The sequence below is a fragment of the Anguilla rostrata genome, chromosome 9 (assembly GCF_018555375.3).
Source record: "Anguilla rostrata isolate EN2019 chromosome 9, ASM1855537v3, whole genome shotgun sequence".
NCBI classification, from domain to species: Eukaryota; Metazoa; Chordata; class Actinopteri; order Anguilliformes; family Anguillidae; genus Anguilla; species Anguilla rostrata.
The window spans coordinates 29,680,137-29,693,012 of record NC_057941.1 but is presented as its reverse complement, the minus strand read 5'-3'; the positions used below and the strand labels follow the sequence as shown (position 1 = coordinate 29,693,012).

The 12,876-nt window shown below is 44.1% G+C and overlaps 2 protein-coding genes across 2 annotated transcripts; both read right to left on the bottom strand.

The window, feature by feature from the left end:
- Positions 1-2,493: 2,493 nt before the first annotated feature.
- Positions 2,494-4,681, bottom strand: zgc:110222 (uncharacterized protein LOC550336 homolog). Its single transcript, XM_064349417.1, has 2 exons — positions 3,863-4,681; positions 2,494-3,704 (listed from the first exon to the last, which is right to left on the bottom strand). Exons 1-2 carry the CDS (start codon positions 4,119-4,121, stop codon positions 3,460-3,462), a joined length of 504 nt encoding a protein of 167 aa, XP_064205487.1. The 5' UTR covers positions 4,122-4,681; the 3' UTR covers positions 2,494-3,459.
- A 239-nt stretch (positions 4,682-4,920) lies between these two features.
- Positions 4,921-12,237, bottom strand: tmem185 (transmembrane protein 185). The gene is made up of 7 exons (XM_064349401.1): positions 12,054-12,237; positions 10,423-10,599; positions 9,639-9,846; positions 8,882-8,965; positions 7,478-7,654; positions 7,062-7,185; positions 4,921-6,775 (listed from the first exon to the last, which is right to left on the bottom strand). The coding sequence occupies exons 1-7, from the start codon at positions 12,089-12,091 to the stop codon at positions 6,531-6,533; spliced, it is 1,053 nt and encodes a 350-aa protein (XP_064205471.1). The 5' UTR covers positions 12,092-12,237; the 3' UTR covers positions 4,921-6,530.
- Between the last annotated feature and the right edge of the window lie 639 nt (positions 12,238-12,876).

Genomic DNA, 12,876 nt, shown 5'->3' with positions numbered 1-12,876 from the left:
CCACACTGTAAAATATTTTTGGTTCATCCAATTAAAAATTATTTCGCAACTGATTACAATACCACTTTTGAGTTTGCTCAACTTTCAAGGTTCAAAGCTCTTGACACAGAAAACAGACAAGAATACTTGCCAAAATATCATCATAAATCAGCTCCATGAACTAAGAATGGCTTTCAGCAGTGATATTTGGAAGTCTAGTGTCCAGTCCACTGGCTGGATTCTGCTGCCACCTATAGTCTGAGGATGAAACCTGCAAATCTTATAACTATTTCCATGCTGATTGACCTTAAAATGCGGATAAACTGGCACAGCGTTTCAATTTCAAATTTTAATTGATTATGAATATGATTGGATGTCTACATTTTAAAAGCTATAAGGCAATATGTACATCCATGAATGGTAAGGACAGGAACAGGGGCATCTTGTATGCACACACACACACAGGCATGCAACGAGAACAGCGCCTTATCTGAATGAACCACCCAGCAGAGCTTTTTAACTTGTGCACTCTCAATTTGAGTGCCTTGGAAGTTGGATGGCCCAAATTGATTTTTACACTTTAACTGTTTTGCATGTCCTCTATCCCCATTCTCCCACTTTTGCAATTGGTCACTTGATTTTCTCACTCCTGCAGACCACACCACACTTCCCATCCTTACTTGCTCTATGTTAGAAGTGATCTTGTGTATTTTTTTCTCCAAATGACAACTTTTGTTTAATGTAATCTTTACGTTTAAGTAATTTTCTATCACATATAAATATCAAGACATGAATCTCATTTCACATTATAAATACTTGCAGAAAATGTAATATAAAGGTCTCCTCCTTTGGCAAAAGTTTTATTTAAAATACCCACCATGAGACTGAATATGAAACAGTGCAGTAGATAAATGGAGAACAAATCTGGAAGTGACACAAGGGAGGGGGCGGAGTGTGAGTGGGTGAGAGTAGGTGCATTATCATTGTAAACTGAATTGATTGAAAAAGCTTGCCAAGTTCATATCAAAGACACAGCAGTCAGAAAACTGAGACGATCAGCTGGCAGGCAACATCATGCTGCTCAGGCCTGCTTAAGAAAAACTATATCTGGTAAGGGGAAGAAGGTGCAGTTTGGCCAATACAAGACTGTGTGGTTCACAGGGAAATTATATCCACACTGTATGAGTGCCTTTAAGCGTGAAGGCTACTCACACACACACACACACACTCTCTCTCTTTCTCTCTCCTTCCACCATCCTAATTTAACCAATCAGTCCAGTTCTGAAGGCAAGACATGAAGAATAAAGTAATTATGAACAGAGCAGTTTTGCAGTTCACTAGAAAAGGCAGCGAGTGAGCGGCTCCACCACCATTACTGCCACATCAGCTCAACCTCCAACTACAGGAACTCATTTATATTACAATTCCAATGCTTACTAATAGAAAGTTGCATACTGCATATGCATGCGACTTAATCAAGAGGATATATTCCAGATTTTCATCACAAGAATTCTGAGAGCCCTGAAAATTCCTCTCACGTTGGTTAATTGTGCACATTATTTCAAAAGCCATTTTAAATGGGCCAGGTTTCTGCAGGCCCCTTTGATCCTGGGTTCCCGGTGTGCGTGAATCCAGCATCAACTGTGACCATCTGGGTCTGACAGTAAGTGTGCCCCCTCGGCAAATAACTCCCAGCCCCCCGGGCTCGCACACACACACATTCTGCTGCGTGCGAAGTCCACTGGCAGGGAAAGCACAGACACCAAAATAGACTTTGCATGCTTCTGCGCGGTTTTGAGTCCGGCGTTGACGCGCTGTACACTCGTGCTTCCTGAGTTACTGTGTAAAAAACAGGGGGAGCAGTAGCTGTCCTGCCAGTGAGGTCTGGGTTTTTGGATTACCTATCCTTGATCCACTGGAAAAACCCACCAGTAATTAAGCTACAGTTTGGGGAACAGTGCCAATGCAAGACTTTCATTTTATGTGTAAGGGACGACTAAAATTAAAGCATTAAATACTGATCCTGAACCACCAATGGCTGTATTTTTAAAGGTTTTCTGATTGGATTTCAGCATTTGCATTGGATTAATTCTTAGAAATTAGAATAAAGAGATCATCATGATTCAGATTCTGTCCTGGTAATGTGATCCAACTTTTAACCAGAATTCAGCATGGCAGCCACCGTTTCCTATATTTAATGGCTGAGATTCAAATTGTTTTGATCCCAAACATTGGGATAATCCTGATCCTACAAGAAGCATGGTTGTGAGAAGTTGAAAGTAAAAACTAATCTTAATTTAATTAAAGTGAGGATATTAAGAAAAATCTATTTCCATTATAATGAATAATACATTTTTTTATAAAGCTCTCCATTTGGACAATCTCAATGTGCTGTACAATGAAAACATGACTGAATATTATTCTTTTTTGCATTGCACATAACACATGACAGTGATATAAAGTGCTAAATAGCTCGAAAGGAAACAAAATGTATCAAACAAAATTAAAGAAAGATTTGATCACAAAATAAAACTTTAATAATTCTAAACTCCATACTATTAAACTCAATTATAAAATAATTGCCAACTTGGGTTTCGTTAAAGAAATTACTTTGTTTTGGTAACAAGTCCCCATTTTTAATCAGGACCAGAATCACCCAATATTGATTTAGCCTCTTTTGAAAACCAGATGAAAATCATCCCAGTAGAAAGGATCCTGGATTAAAGAAAGGATCTATAGATGCTGGGCATGCTTAATGCCTCTGAATGTGCCACAGCGTAGGCAGCAGAAGACCTTTCTTCCTTTATTTTATTCACAGCCTTTTTCTATGAGCAAAAATACCAGCAATTGTATTCGCCAGTATAAAAACTGTGCTACACATTTATTTTTAAACTTTTCTCATAATGTGTACACATAAAAATGACCTGAAGTCTAATTTCACGTAATTTTCACTGATAACATCTCTATTTGATAAACTGTCCAAGCACACTTCACAGACTGCATTCCACATACATTAGAATATTCATACAGATTTCAAAAGTTCCTTTTTGAAAGCCTGACATGTTGAAAGGTATTATTAAGAACAATTTGCCCAAGGGAGTGTTAAAACAAGAAAAAACACATGGCTGAGCATGACCAAAAACTGATCAAAAACTGAAGTACATGGCTGGATTTTCCCCTCAGTTATCAGGGCAGCATATGGGGTGGCACGGTCACAGCGGTAGCACTGTTGCCTCACAAGAAAGAGGTTCCATGTTCAAGTCCCAGCCACCCTGGATCCTGTCTGTGTGAAGTTTCGTGTGGGTTTTCCTCCGGGTACTGTTCCTCCCACAGTCCAAGGACATGCAGGGTACCTGAATTAGAGATGCTAAACTGGCCATATATTCATGCTAAACTGGCCATACGTTCACCCAGCGATGGACTGCTACCTCTCCAGGGGGTTGTTCCCTGGACAAACGCTTTGCAGACAGACAGCGCCCACTAGGAATAGCTGGTCCTGTGGGGTGTGGGTGGCGGAGGTGGCAGTAGCTCCAGTGGGATGTCCACGGTCCAGACATCCTTGTGCCCACGCGCATAAAGGGGCTCCTTCAGCCAGCGTGGGAAGGACAGCCGGGTCAGGTGCTTCTCCTCCAGCCCAGTCAGCAGAGCCTCCGCCTCCAGCACCAGCACCTCCTCCCTGGGAAGGCTGCCAGGACAGACCCAGGTCTCTCCCACCTCCACCAGGCCTGCAAAACACCATTGGGCTGCAGTTTGTAACACAGCAATAGAGGGAAATAATGTACTTTCATCCTATGATCATGTTTTCCATTAAGGACAAATTAATACTAGTGTAATATCAAACTTTAACGATTAAAATAATAGGACAAACATTAAAAATTCTTACCTGCCACTACTCCTCGGCCGAACCTCTCGCCGGACTCCAGGAGATCATCTATTTGGGCACAGGTCATTCCCATCGCACGCGTCAGCACCTCTCTCCATTCGCTTCCTTCCCAGTCCTTCCGCGCAATGTGCACGGCAAGGGTGCAGTTTTCATATTCTGACAGCAGAGGCCGCCAACGCGTCTCAATAGTTTTGAGGCCGTTCAAAACTAAGCCCGCATACGGCTGTCTGAAAGAAAGGCAACCTACCTGTAAACTCATGGCTATTTCAGCAAGCTTTTTCTCGTAACCTGTGCTCACTACGTGCTTATTTATACACCAATCGATTATTCCATTTGTGTAATAAAAGCACAAATAACCAGAATCCGCAGATGAAAGATATCTCTGTAGGCTGTCAACATAAACTAATTCATCTTATTCCTAGCAAAGACAGATAGCGATCTTGCAAACCCCACGAATCTTGCAGTGCATTGGCAAGCAAGCACTTGGCGGCTTTGTTATCTTGATATACAAATACTATCTAGCCATCTAATCTACAGTTGACGGTTAGTTAGCACGTACAAATTGGACGAACCATAGGGATGAACAGACTGCCTCTAACCTACAGTTGGTTTTCTAGTCAGTGACGATTACCAGGCACCAAATACTGAGTTACCCCTTATAGCTTGATAGCGGCGGATTATCTTGTGAAAGATATATATATCAAACAAGAAGCTTCACTATTGATGTGCGAATCATTAGCGGATCCTTAAACACGTTCGTACTTCGGGCAACTCAAACAAAAAAAAATGTCTACACAGGTTCCCGAGGAACCACAGATGTTATTACGTAGAGTGGAAAATATCCAAGATCCTGACACAGTGACACCCAGTGGTAGAGGAAAGTATCGCGTTTTTATGCATTACAAATTGACTTCAATCAGTGAATTATCAATGGTAGGGCCACCACTACTAGTGTACTGATGATGCAAAAATCTATAACAGCACGACACACACACCGAGCATTATCTTGTTAATGCGGTGCAATTAACTATTGAGGAATAAGCGCTCTTAGAACCAAACATTTTTGATACTTTTATTGTTATAAGGTTTCAGAAACAGAAACATACTAAAACTTAATATTTATAATATACATTTATATTTCAATGTCATAACAGACATATACTGTACATAATCTACTTTGACTGTACATAGTAAATAAAAGGGAACAAAGTCTGCTAGATCTGGAAACACCGCAGTAAAAATTGGTCCAACCCAAAGAGATCGTTTCTGCGCACGCGTGCCACGCGTGTTTTCTCAGCCCAGCTGAGTGCGCGTTCAGAGGACAGCTTGAAGAATGTTAAAATGGGAACACGGGCCTATTTGGGTCTTTTTTTAACATCGTGAATTCAAATAAACCCCAGACGTCAGAAAATGTCAATGTACGAGCAAATCAAGTATAAAATTCATTTTACCCAACTTAGCCCCGCCCCATATTACCCTGGCAACACACGGGGCTTCAGAATACCATAAAACAAATACAGATACTCTGAAAAGAAGAAAGGGGATAATAATGCTGAGAGTTGTGGGAAAATGACAAGGAGCAAAAAGACAACACACAGCATGTTTAAGGTGCTCACATGTGCCAACAGTTTTAGGGTAAAATGCAGATTGTGCTTCCATAGTGTTCATGAACAGAGGGGCGTTTTATAACAGCCAAATGAGTCAAATGGCAAACATTAATATTGACTGGCATGATAATATTTTGTGAATTCAAAAAGGATGGAGGAGTTCGGGGTAGGGGTAAACACAATCTTCAGGAAATACAATATAACCAACCTCACAAGCAAGATAATGGCAGCAAGTAAAGATGATGCAGAATATGAACTTGTGAGATGCGCTCTGAAGAAAGTGAGTATCCCAGCGACTTCACCCCCCAGGCTTCACTGCTCACAAGGCCAGACGTGCAGCATAAAGCCACAAATACTCAATGATTTAAACCTCAGCACCAAACTCACAGCCCTTTGTCATTACAACCCTCCCATAAATACTGCCAGAAAGGAACATTGGTCTGTGGAATAAAGCTTCTCAGTTAGGAAATGGAGCCACCTCAAACGGTGTCATGGCCGGAAAAGCTGACACCTTCTGTGCAGTTTCTGCAATCACTACCAGGCAAAAAGACAACCACAAATCTACACACACACACACACTCACAGTTGCACGCACACACACACACACAAACACACACTCTCACTCACACACTCTCACTCATACACACACAAACATTCACACACATGCACAGTACAGCCCTCCCACCTCTGCCCCCTCGTCCCAAAAGTTAACCCCCCCGTCAGTTGGCAGCATCTCCACACTACTCCACAGTGACTCCAAAAGCAAAGACAAAACAGCTGATCCTTAAAAAAAAAAGTACAAATAAATAGTGTGAGCGGGACAGCGAGAAGGCGGGCTCGAGTCATCCAATGACGACACTGCTAGATCAAGTTTTAATAAAAGTCATTTCAGATCCAGCGCCACGGTCAGAGCGGGGGGGGGGGGGGGTGTTCGGGGGTGGTGTAGCAAAAGCCGTCGTGTCTCTGTGTGTGTCAGTGCGGAGAACGCGTGGGCGAGGTCACATGGGCAGACCGCACGCTCCTCCCCTAGTTCAGAGTACTTGGTCCAGACGGGCGGAGCCCTAGTCCGGCATGTCGATGCACAGCTTGGGGGGCGGCACAAAGTATTTGCCGGGGCTCTGCGTGATCACCACGCCAGTCTGCTTGCGGAACATGGGCGCGATCTTGGGCGGCTCCGGCGCGGGAATCTCCTCGGACACGTCGGAGTCCTCGTGGTGCAGGTCGTAGGAGATGTTGCCGTATTCCCGCAGGAAAGGGAAGAGCTCCAGCAGGAAGTGGCAGAAATCCTTCCGTATGCCAAACCACCCTACGTGAGCAGAGGGAGATGCTCATGTTACAAAATCATTCCTCAAGTATTAAGTCATTAAACCCCTACAAACAGTTAAACAGTGCAATAGACAAATGCAAAAAAATGTTTTTAGTAAATATCTTGAAACTGTTAAAAATATAAATAAAATACCATTTCCCACATTAAAAATGGACACTGGCATAGAAAGGTTGTTTAAAACTGAAATGGTGTGGTATTTCTCAGGTAAGTTAAGTGACAGATTTGGCACACTACACAAGTGTTACGCTCAAAGGCTGGAGCTCACAGTGATTGCATCCTTTCTGGCCGAAGGTAGTGCCCATGAGTGTCAGCAGGGACACCCACAGCGGGACAAAGACGGGCACGTAGCTGAAGTTGTTGTGCCCATCGAGCTTATGGACCAGAAGGATCTGGAGGACCAAAAACAGAAACGCTGCCGTTGAACAGAGAGGTTTTCCTGAAGCACACACAATGTGCAATTCTGCAAACAATGAAATTCTCTGCATGCTAAGAATGCTACTACTGCTACATGAGGAACGCTATCCTTCACCCTGTTTTATCTCTGTCTACCTAACTCCTCCCACTTCCCCCTGCCTTCCCAACTCCTCCCACTTGTCTTCCCAACTCCTCCCACTTCTCTGTCTTCCTAACTCCTCCCACATCTTCCTGCCCTCCAATGTCCTCTGATATCTGAAGCCACACCTCGAAGGTGAGCAGGGGCACCACGATCGTCATCCAGCTGATCGCCATGGTGATGTGCGTTCGGCGTTGCTCGGCGATGACTTCCATGGAGCGCAGGAACAGCACGGACCAGACGATGTAGTACAGCACCACCAGACAGAGGAATGACATGAGAATCCAGAGCGGCACACACACCACCTGAAGGGAAATAAACAGCCAAACAACAGCCGAACGTGAGGAAGAGGACTTGACCATCATTCACATCATCATTCGCTTGCCAGGAAAACTCGATCATCTTTACACACCATTGGTTAACACAGCAGGATGTTTACGGAGTGAATTCAGGGCATGCCTCATGATGAAAGATGATTGGCTCCAGCCTCTAACCACTCAGAAACCCAACTTATAACATCCTGGTTACAAGATCAGCTCCGTAAAAGGATAGAACGCACAGCTGATGTCACCTCTGAGCGAAAGCACCCCGTTTGTATGATAAAGACCACGTTTTACATCAAACATCTTAGTCACATTGACACTGAGAAATATAGCACCAGACAAACACTGCATTGCATTGCAATACTATTTGGTAGTATGAGGTACCGTGACAACTTTGGTAGACACTGCAGTCATTACGTAAACCTACAACATTATGTTAAGTCTCACAGTAGAAGCAACAGAGAGACTGAGGGTGCACACTGCTTGAAGTAGCACACAGGTTTGAGGACAGTGTTAAACTACCACAGATTTAGCCATCTGATTTGTTGTTGCTTTCACAAATGTCAGAGTTCCTTAGATTTACTCTGTACCACATAAAAAATAAATGAAAAGCCAGGTGGCTTTGCTTGCGGTGCTTGGAACGGACCAGGCGAAAGGCCATATGGTGGTACATCATTTCCACTGGTGCCCAGAGACAAAGCAAGCTGGGAAGAGACCAGCTGAATTACACATTTGTAGCCATGTAGTCCCCGTTGATTTTGCACAGTTACGGTTTGTCCTTTGTTTTTTGTGCCCTGAAGGCACAAGTGGTGTCACAACATTTTATTTTACAACTCTCCACCTCACACCCTTTCTCATGCGGCTGAATGGAGAAGAAACAGGATAATAGGAGCTTTGTCACAGGAGAGCAAAGATTTAAAGATTTCCACATGCTGCATCTTTCTGCTGCTGTATCACCGATTGGAAACACCCGGCCAATATAGCTGGTTAGGTCGCAACTAAAAATGAGAACCGGGTCTCAACCAAATTCAGCTTGTTAAAGCAAAGTTCGACAAGGCCGACCAGAAAGGGTCACTGGCACTCGCACACCTCAAGGCTGATGGAGGACCAATCAGATGTCAGCAGAGAGCAGTTGTCAGGGGCACAGCTGATGGCTGTCCAATCACAGAGCATCATGAGACATAAGCGAGATACCGGGGGCACTCTTACCAGCCAGGGCCAGTTTATGATGTTGTCCAGCCGCAGGGCGATGAAAATGAACTGCAGGATGTTGACAGAGCAGAGAATCTCCAGCTGGGGGATTTAAAAATCACAATTACCGCAAAGCGCAGGAGAGAGCGGACAGTGAAGACCGGTCTTTTAACAGTAAGCAGCAATAAACAGATCTAACTGTACAAAATGCAAGATGGCAAAATGATGTGCTTTTACCCATTCGGCAGACAGACATTTAGTCAGGGTTTAAAGAGTGTATTAGACGAGCATCACTTTTCAGGGAGGCTGAGATAAAAACCAGTGGTGACAGATCAAAATAGCCTGGTGGAAAAAATGTCCCACCATGATCATTACATTACAGGCATTTAGCAGACGCTCTTATCCAGAGCGACTTACACAACTTTTACATTGCATTTGTACATTGTATCCATTTATACAGCTGGATATATACTGAAGCAATTTCGGTTAAGTACCTTGCTCAAGGGTACAACGGCAGTGTCCTACCCGGGAATCGAACCTGCGACCTTTCGGTTACAAGCCCAGTTCCTTACCCACTGTGCTACACTCCGTCCTAACTCCGTCATAACCTCCAAGCTGGAGGAGGACATGAAAACTGCCACATCCACATGCAAAACCCGGAAGAGAAAAATCTGCAGTTTGTAATCCAATGTAAAGGGTGAGGTCTGATCATAAAACTGGGGCCCGGCCCACGGAGGGCGGGGCGAGGTCTTGAGGTCCGGGGGGCAGGGCTCACCTCCAGGGAGCGGTCGTGCCGGAAGCCCCAGACGCACGCGGCCACGGAGACGGGCGAGACGAAGAAGAGGGGCATGAAGACCAGCAGCCAGACGTACGTGCCCCTCTCGATGCGGTCGCACACCAGCACCTCGAACATCAGCAGCAGCAGGTGGATGCCCACGGCGATCAGCATGGCCTTGAACTCTACGCACGTCTCCCCCTCGGCCCTGCACGCGCACCGTGGAAACGCACCCGCGCAGAGAGAGAAACCACTTCAGACGGACCCCCACCCAAAAATCACACCTTAAGTCACCTTACTGAGCCTCTGCGCAGGTGACAATATGAACTTTTGCACTTGTACTGTACACATCAAAATTAACAGGATTATATTAACCTCTAAATTAGTCATAAAATGCCACTCACACAATTTATCCCTAAAAGAGCTCAACAAAACTCAGTGGGTGTCAAAAGCAGATAGATCTGCCCAGTGAATGAGGACCACAGGGGATGATGCTCCTGAATTTTAAAGGGATAGTCCAACTTTTTGGGAAATTGAGAGTTGGGGGTTGCCAGGTATGCTTATCACTGACTAAACTAGCGCTCCCACTGCCACTCCCACTCGATGCTTCAGTCTCCAGCCATTTATAGCGGTAACAGTTGGCATGCAGCCCGTAGACATTTAATATTTTTGAACTGGACGCACAGGGACGAAATTAGTATCGATCGCATCGTCTAACTACGGGCAAGAGGGCCAAGAATTTCCAAAAAGCTGAACTAACTTATCCCTTTATGGTGGAACTGACCTGTACTGTGGGTTGTGTGCCCACACCCCTGTGCCCACAGAAGCTCCAATAATGACCATGAGCTTCCAGAGCCAGACAGGGGTGAACACTGCCCAGTAGCTCCACTGAATGACGCCATCCAGCCGCAGCGACAACAGCAAAGAGAACAGCAACAGGCAGGCGTAGATGAGGAATTTACTGAGGAGGGAAGGTTTGCGTCAATCATCTGGTCGGACAGCTCATGCAAAATGCTAGAATTACACTTGGTAGCTTCAAAACGGTTTGCAGGAGGTTGTTCAGAGCAAACGGTTTTTTATTTTTATTTTTTAAATAAAAAACTATGAATTTAATTAGCGATTTATAATAATGTATTTCTGTTTGTAGAAATTATTGCAATGTCCTTGCTAGCCATCCGTAAAATCTAAGCATTGCTTGTAAAGTACATCGTTAACTATGTGGCACTGACAGAGTACATTCAGACAGCTGAAATGGTGTTGTTTGTTTTGGCCAACGTCACTGGCCCACACAGACAGACTTGGGCTGCAAGAGAATTGACCGGTCGTATATTCCCGGATCAGGTCTGAAAGACACTGTTAACAGCTGATGTCTGCTGGCTATGTAGCCACTGTTGGCTAAAGTTCCAGAACAAAAAAATCTTGCTAAGAAGAATCCAAGTTAGCTAATGACACCAACTTGCCCAACTTAACCATCCAACTCAAGGGACCATCCAAACAGTACAGCGGTAAATTTAGCACTGACAGTGGTATCCATGGAGCAGCATGTGTATTAACATTGTTATGCTACAAAACTATGTGGGACTGGCCTATTTGTACCAATCAATCTACGTTATGTTATCAAACTGACAAAAGCGTTATCTACATCGTTACTTCTACTGTTAACTAGCAAACTGCAACCCTATTCAGTTGTTAACAATAGCGTATGCCAGCTAACCATGTTACTACAAACACCATGTATTAGGTTATAACTAGACATAGCTAGGAATAGCTAGCTTGCCAACTACACAATATAAAGCTAGTAGTCTACATATTTTATCCAGGTTGCGTCAGTTGACATTTCGCTGTTTGGTAAAAGCTATGGGCGGGCCTCATTGATTTGCTCCATAGCTAATATTATTAGCTCGATTGCTGGCAAAGAAACTTAGTTATTCGTCAAACTGAAACTGAAATAGGATGTTAGTAGCTATGTCCTGAACTGACGTCCAAAAGGCAACTATTCATTCTGGACACACATTAGTCTATATTACCAGCAAGCTAACGTTGCGTTTGTTATCTTATAGCTGTGTATCTTCAGTTCAACTCCTCAAATGAAGCTTTCCTTATCTAGCCAGCGCCAGCGTACTGTGGAAGAGCTAACGTTAACATTAGTTACACTGAAAATACTTTTGCTATCATAAAACTGAGCGGCCTCTACTATTCAGAATTAAATAACTCACGGAGTCGCGTTAACTGACTGACTAGTTAGCTACCAACAGTTAGACTAGCAAGCTATTCAAGTGGTTTAGATCTAGCTAGCGAACGTTTTAGTTAGCTAGCTTCCAGCTAACAGGGGCCTGTGTGAAACTATAAAAGATAGCTAAACAGTTTCCTGAACGGTTTTCACATTTCACCCCGTGAAAGATACTCCTCTCTTACCTTGGATTAAAATCTTGAAAGAATCCACGAATATTCATGGTTTTAAAAATCTTTTCTTAAATTTCGTTTGTCGTGACCATTATCACACAAACTGCCCTGCAGTTTCGCTTGCCGAAATCAGTCCACCCCCTGCCTCCCCGTCCATGAGCAAGGCTCCACCTCTAACCTGGCCCGTTACTTCCGCTAGAGGGCAATGTTAAACAACGCTAACCCTGCTACTTTATTTCGGGTTGCCAAGGCTTCAGCCTTATTTCACTCGGTCCCGCAATCTCGCAAATCTCACACCAGATTTATTCACAGATTTAAAAAATTGCCTCCCAATATATTTTGTCTCGAGCCTGAGAATTCACAGCTGCGACCCTGACTGGTGTGACTGGGCAACTGTCCATCAAATTTAGGTTCATGCCTGCTCCTTCCACTGGCACAAGCCTTAATCAGGGGATAGTGTGTGCAATCCAGTCTTTGCATTAGTGTCAGGGGGCTGGTCAGGTACCAGCACTGAGCTTATTAGGAATCTGAGCTTATCTCAATGCTACAGACATGTATCTCCAGCTGTCAGGACTGGGGAGAAACTGGCTCCAGAGGCACACTTAAACAATTTCTCCAGTGAGTGCTGTTTGAAATTACTGGAAGTACCAGATAAATGATCTTCCACGAGTGCATCCTTTGCATATTGGGGCCTGGGGCACAACACGCCAGCAAGGTATTAATCCTCTGGCATCAGCTCGGCTTGACAGTTTGGGTACTAAAAGACAGTCTTGAGAAGGGTGCACAGCCAGACGCATAGTATATAATTACATTTTAACATCTAGATACGCTGTAA

Coding starts and splice junctions, on each gene's coding strand:
- zgc:110222 (XM_064349417.1), bottom strand. CDS start 4,121: ATGAGTTTACAGGTAGGTTGCCTTTCTTTCAGACAGCCGTATGCGGGC. Junction 3,705..3,862: donor CGGCCGAGGAGTAGTGGCAG/GTAAGAATTTTT, acceptor GGTGTTTTGCAG/GCCTGGTGGAGGTGGGAGAG.
- tmem185 (XM_064349401.1), bottom strand. CDS start 12,091: ATGAATATTCGTGGATTCTTTCAAGATTTTAATCCAAG. Junction 9,847..10,422: donor GCACACAACCCACAGTACAG/GTCAGTTCCACC, acceptor GTGCGCGTGCAG/GGCCGAGGGGGAGACGTGCG. Junction 8,966..9,638: donor GGCACGACCGCTCCCTGGAG/GTGAGCCCTGCC, acceptor TAAATCCCCCAG/CTGGAGATTCTCTGCTCTGT.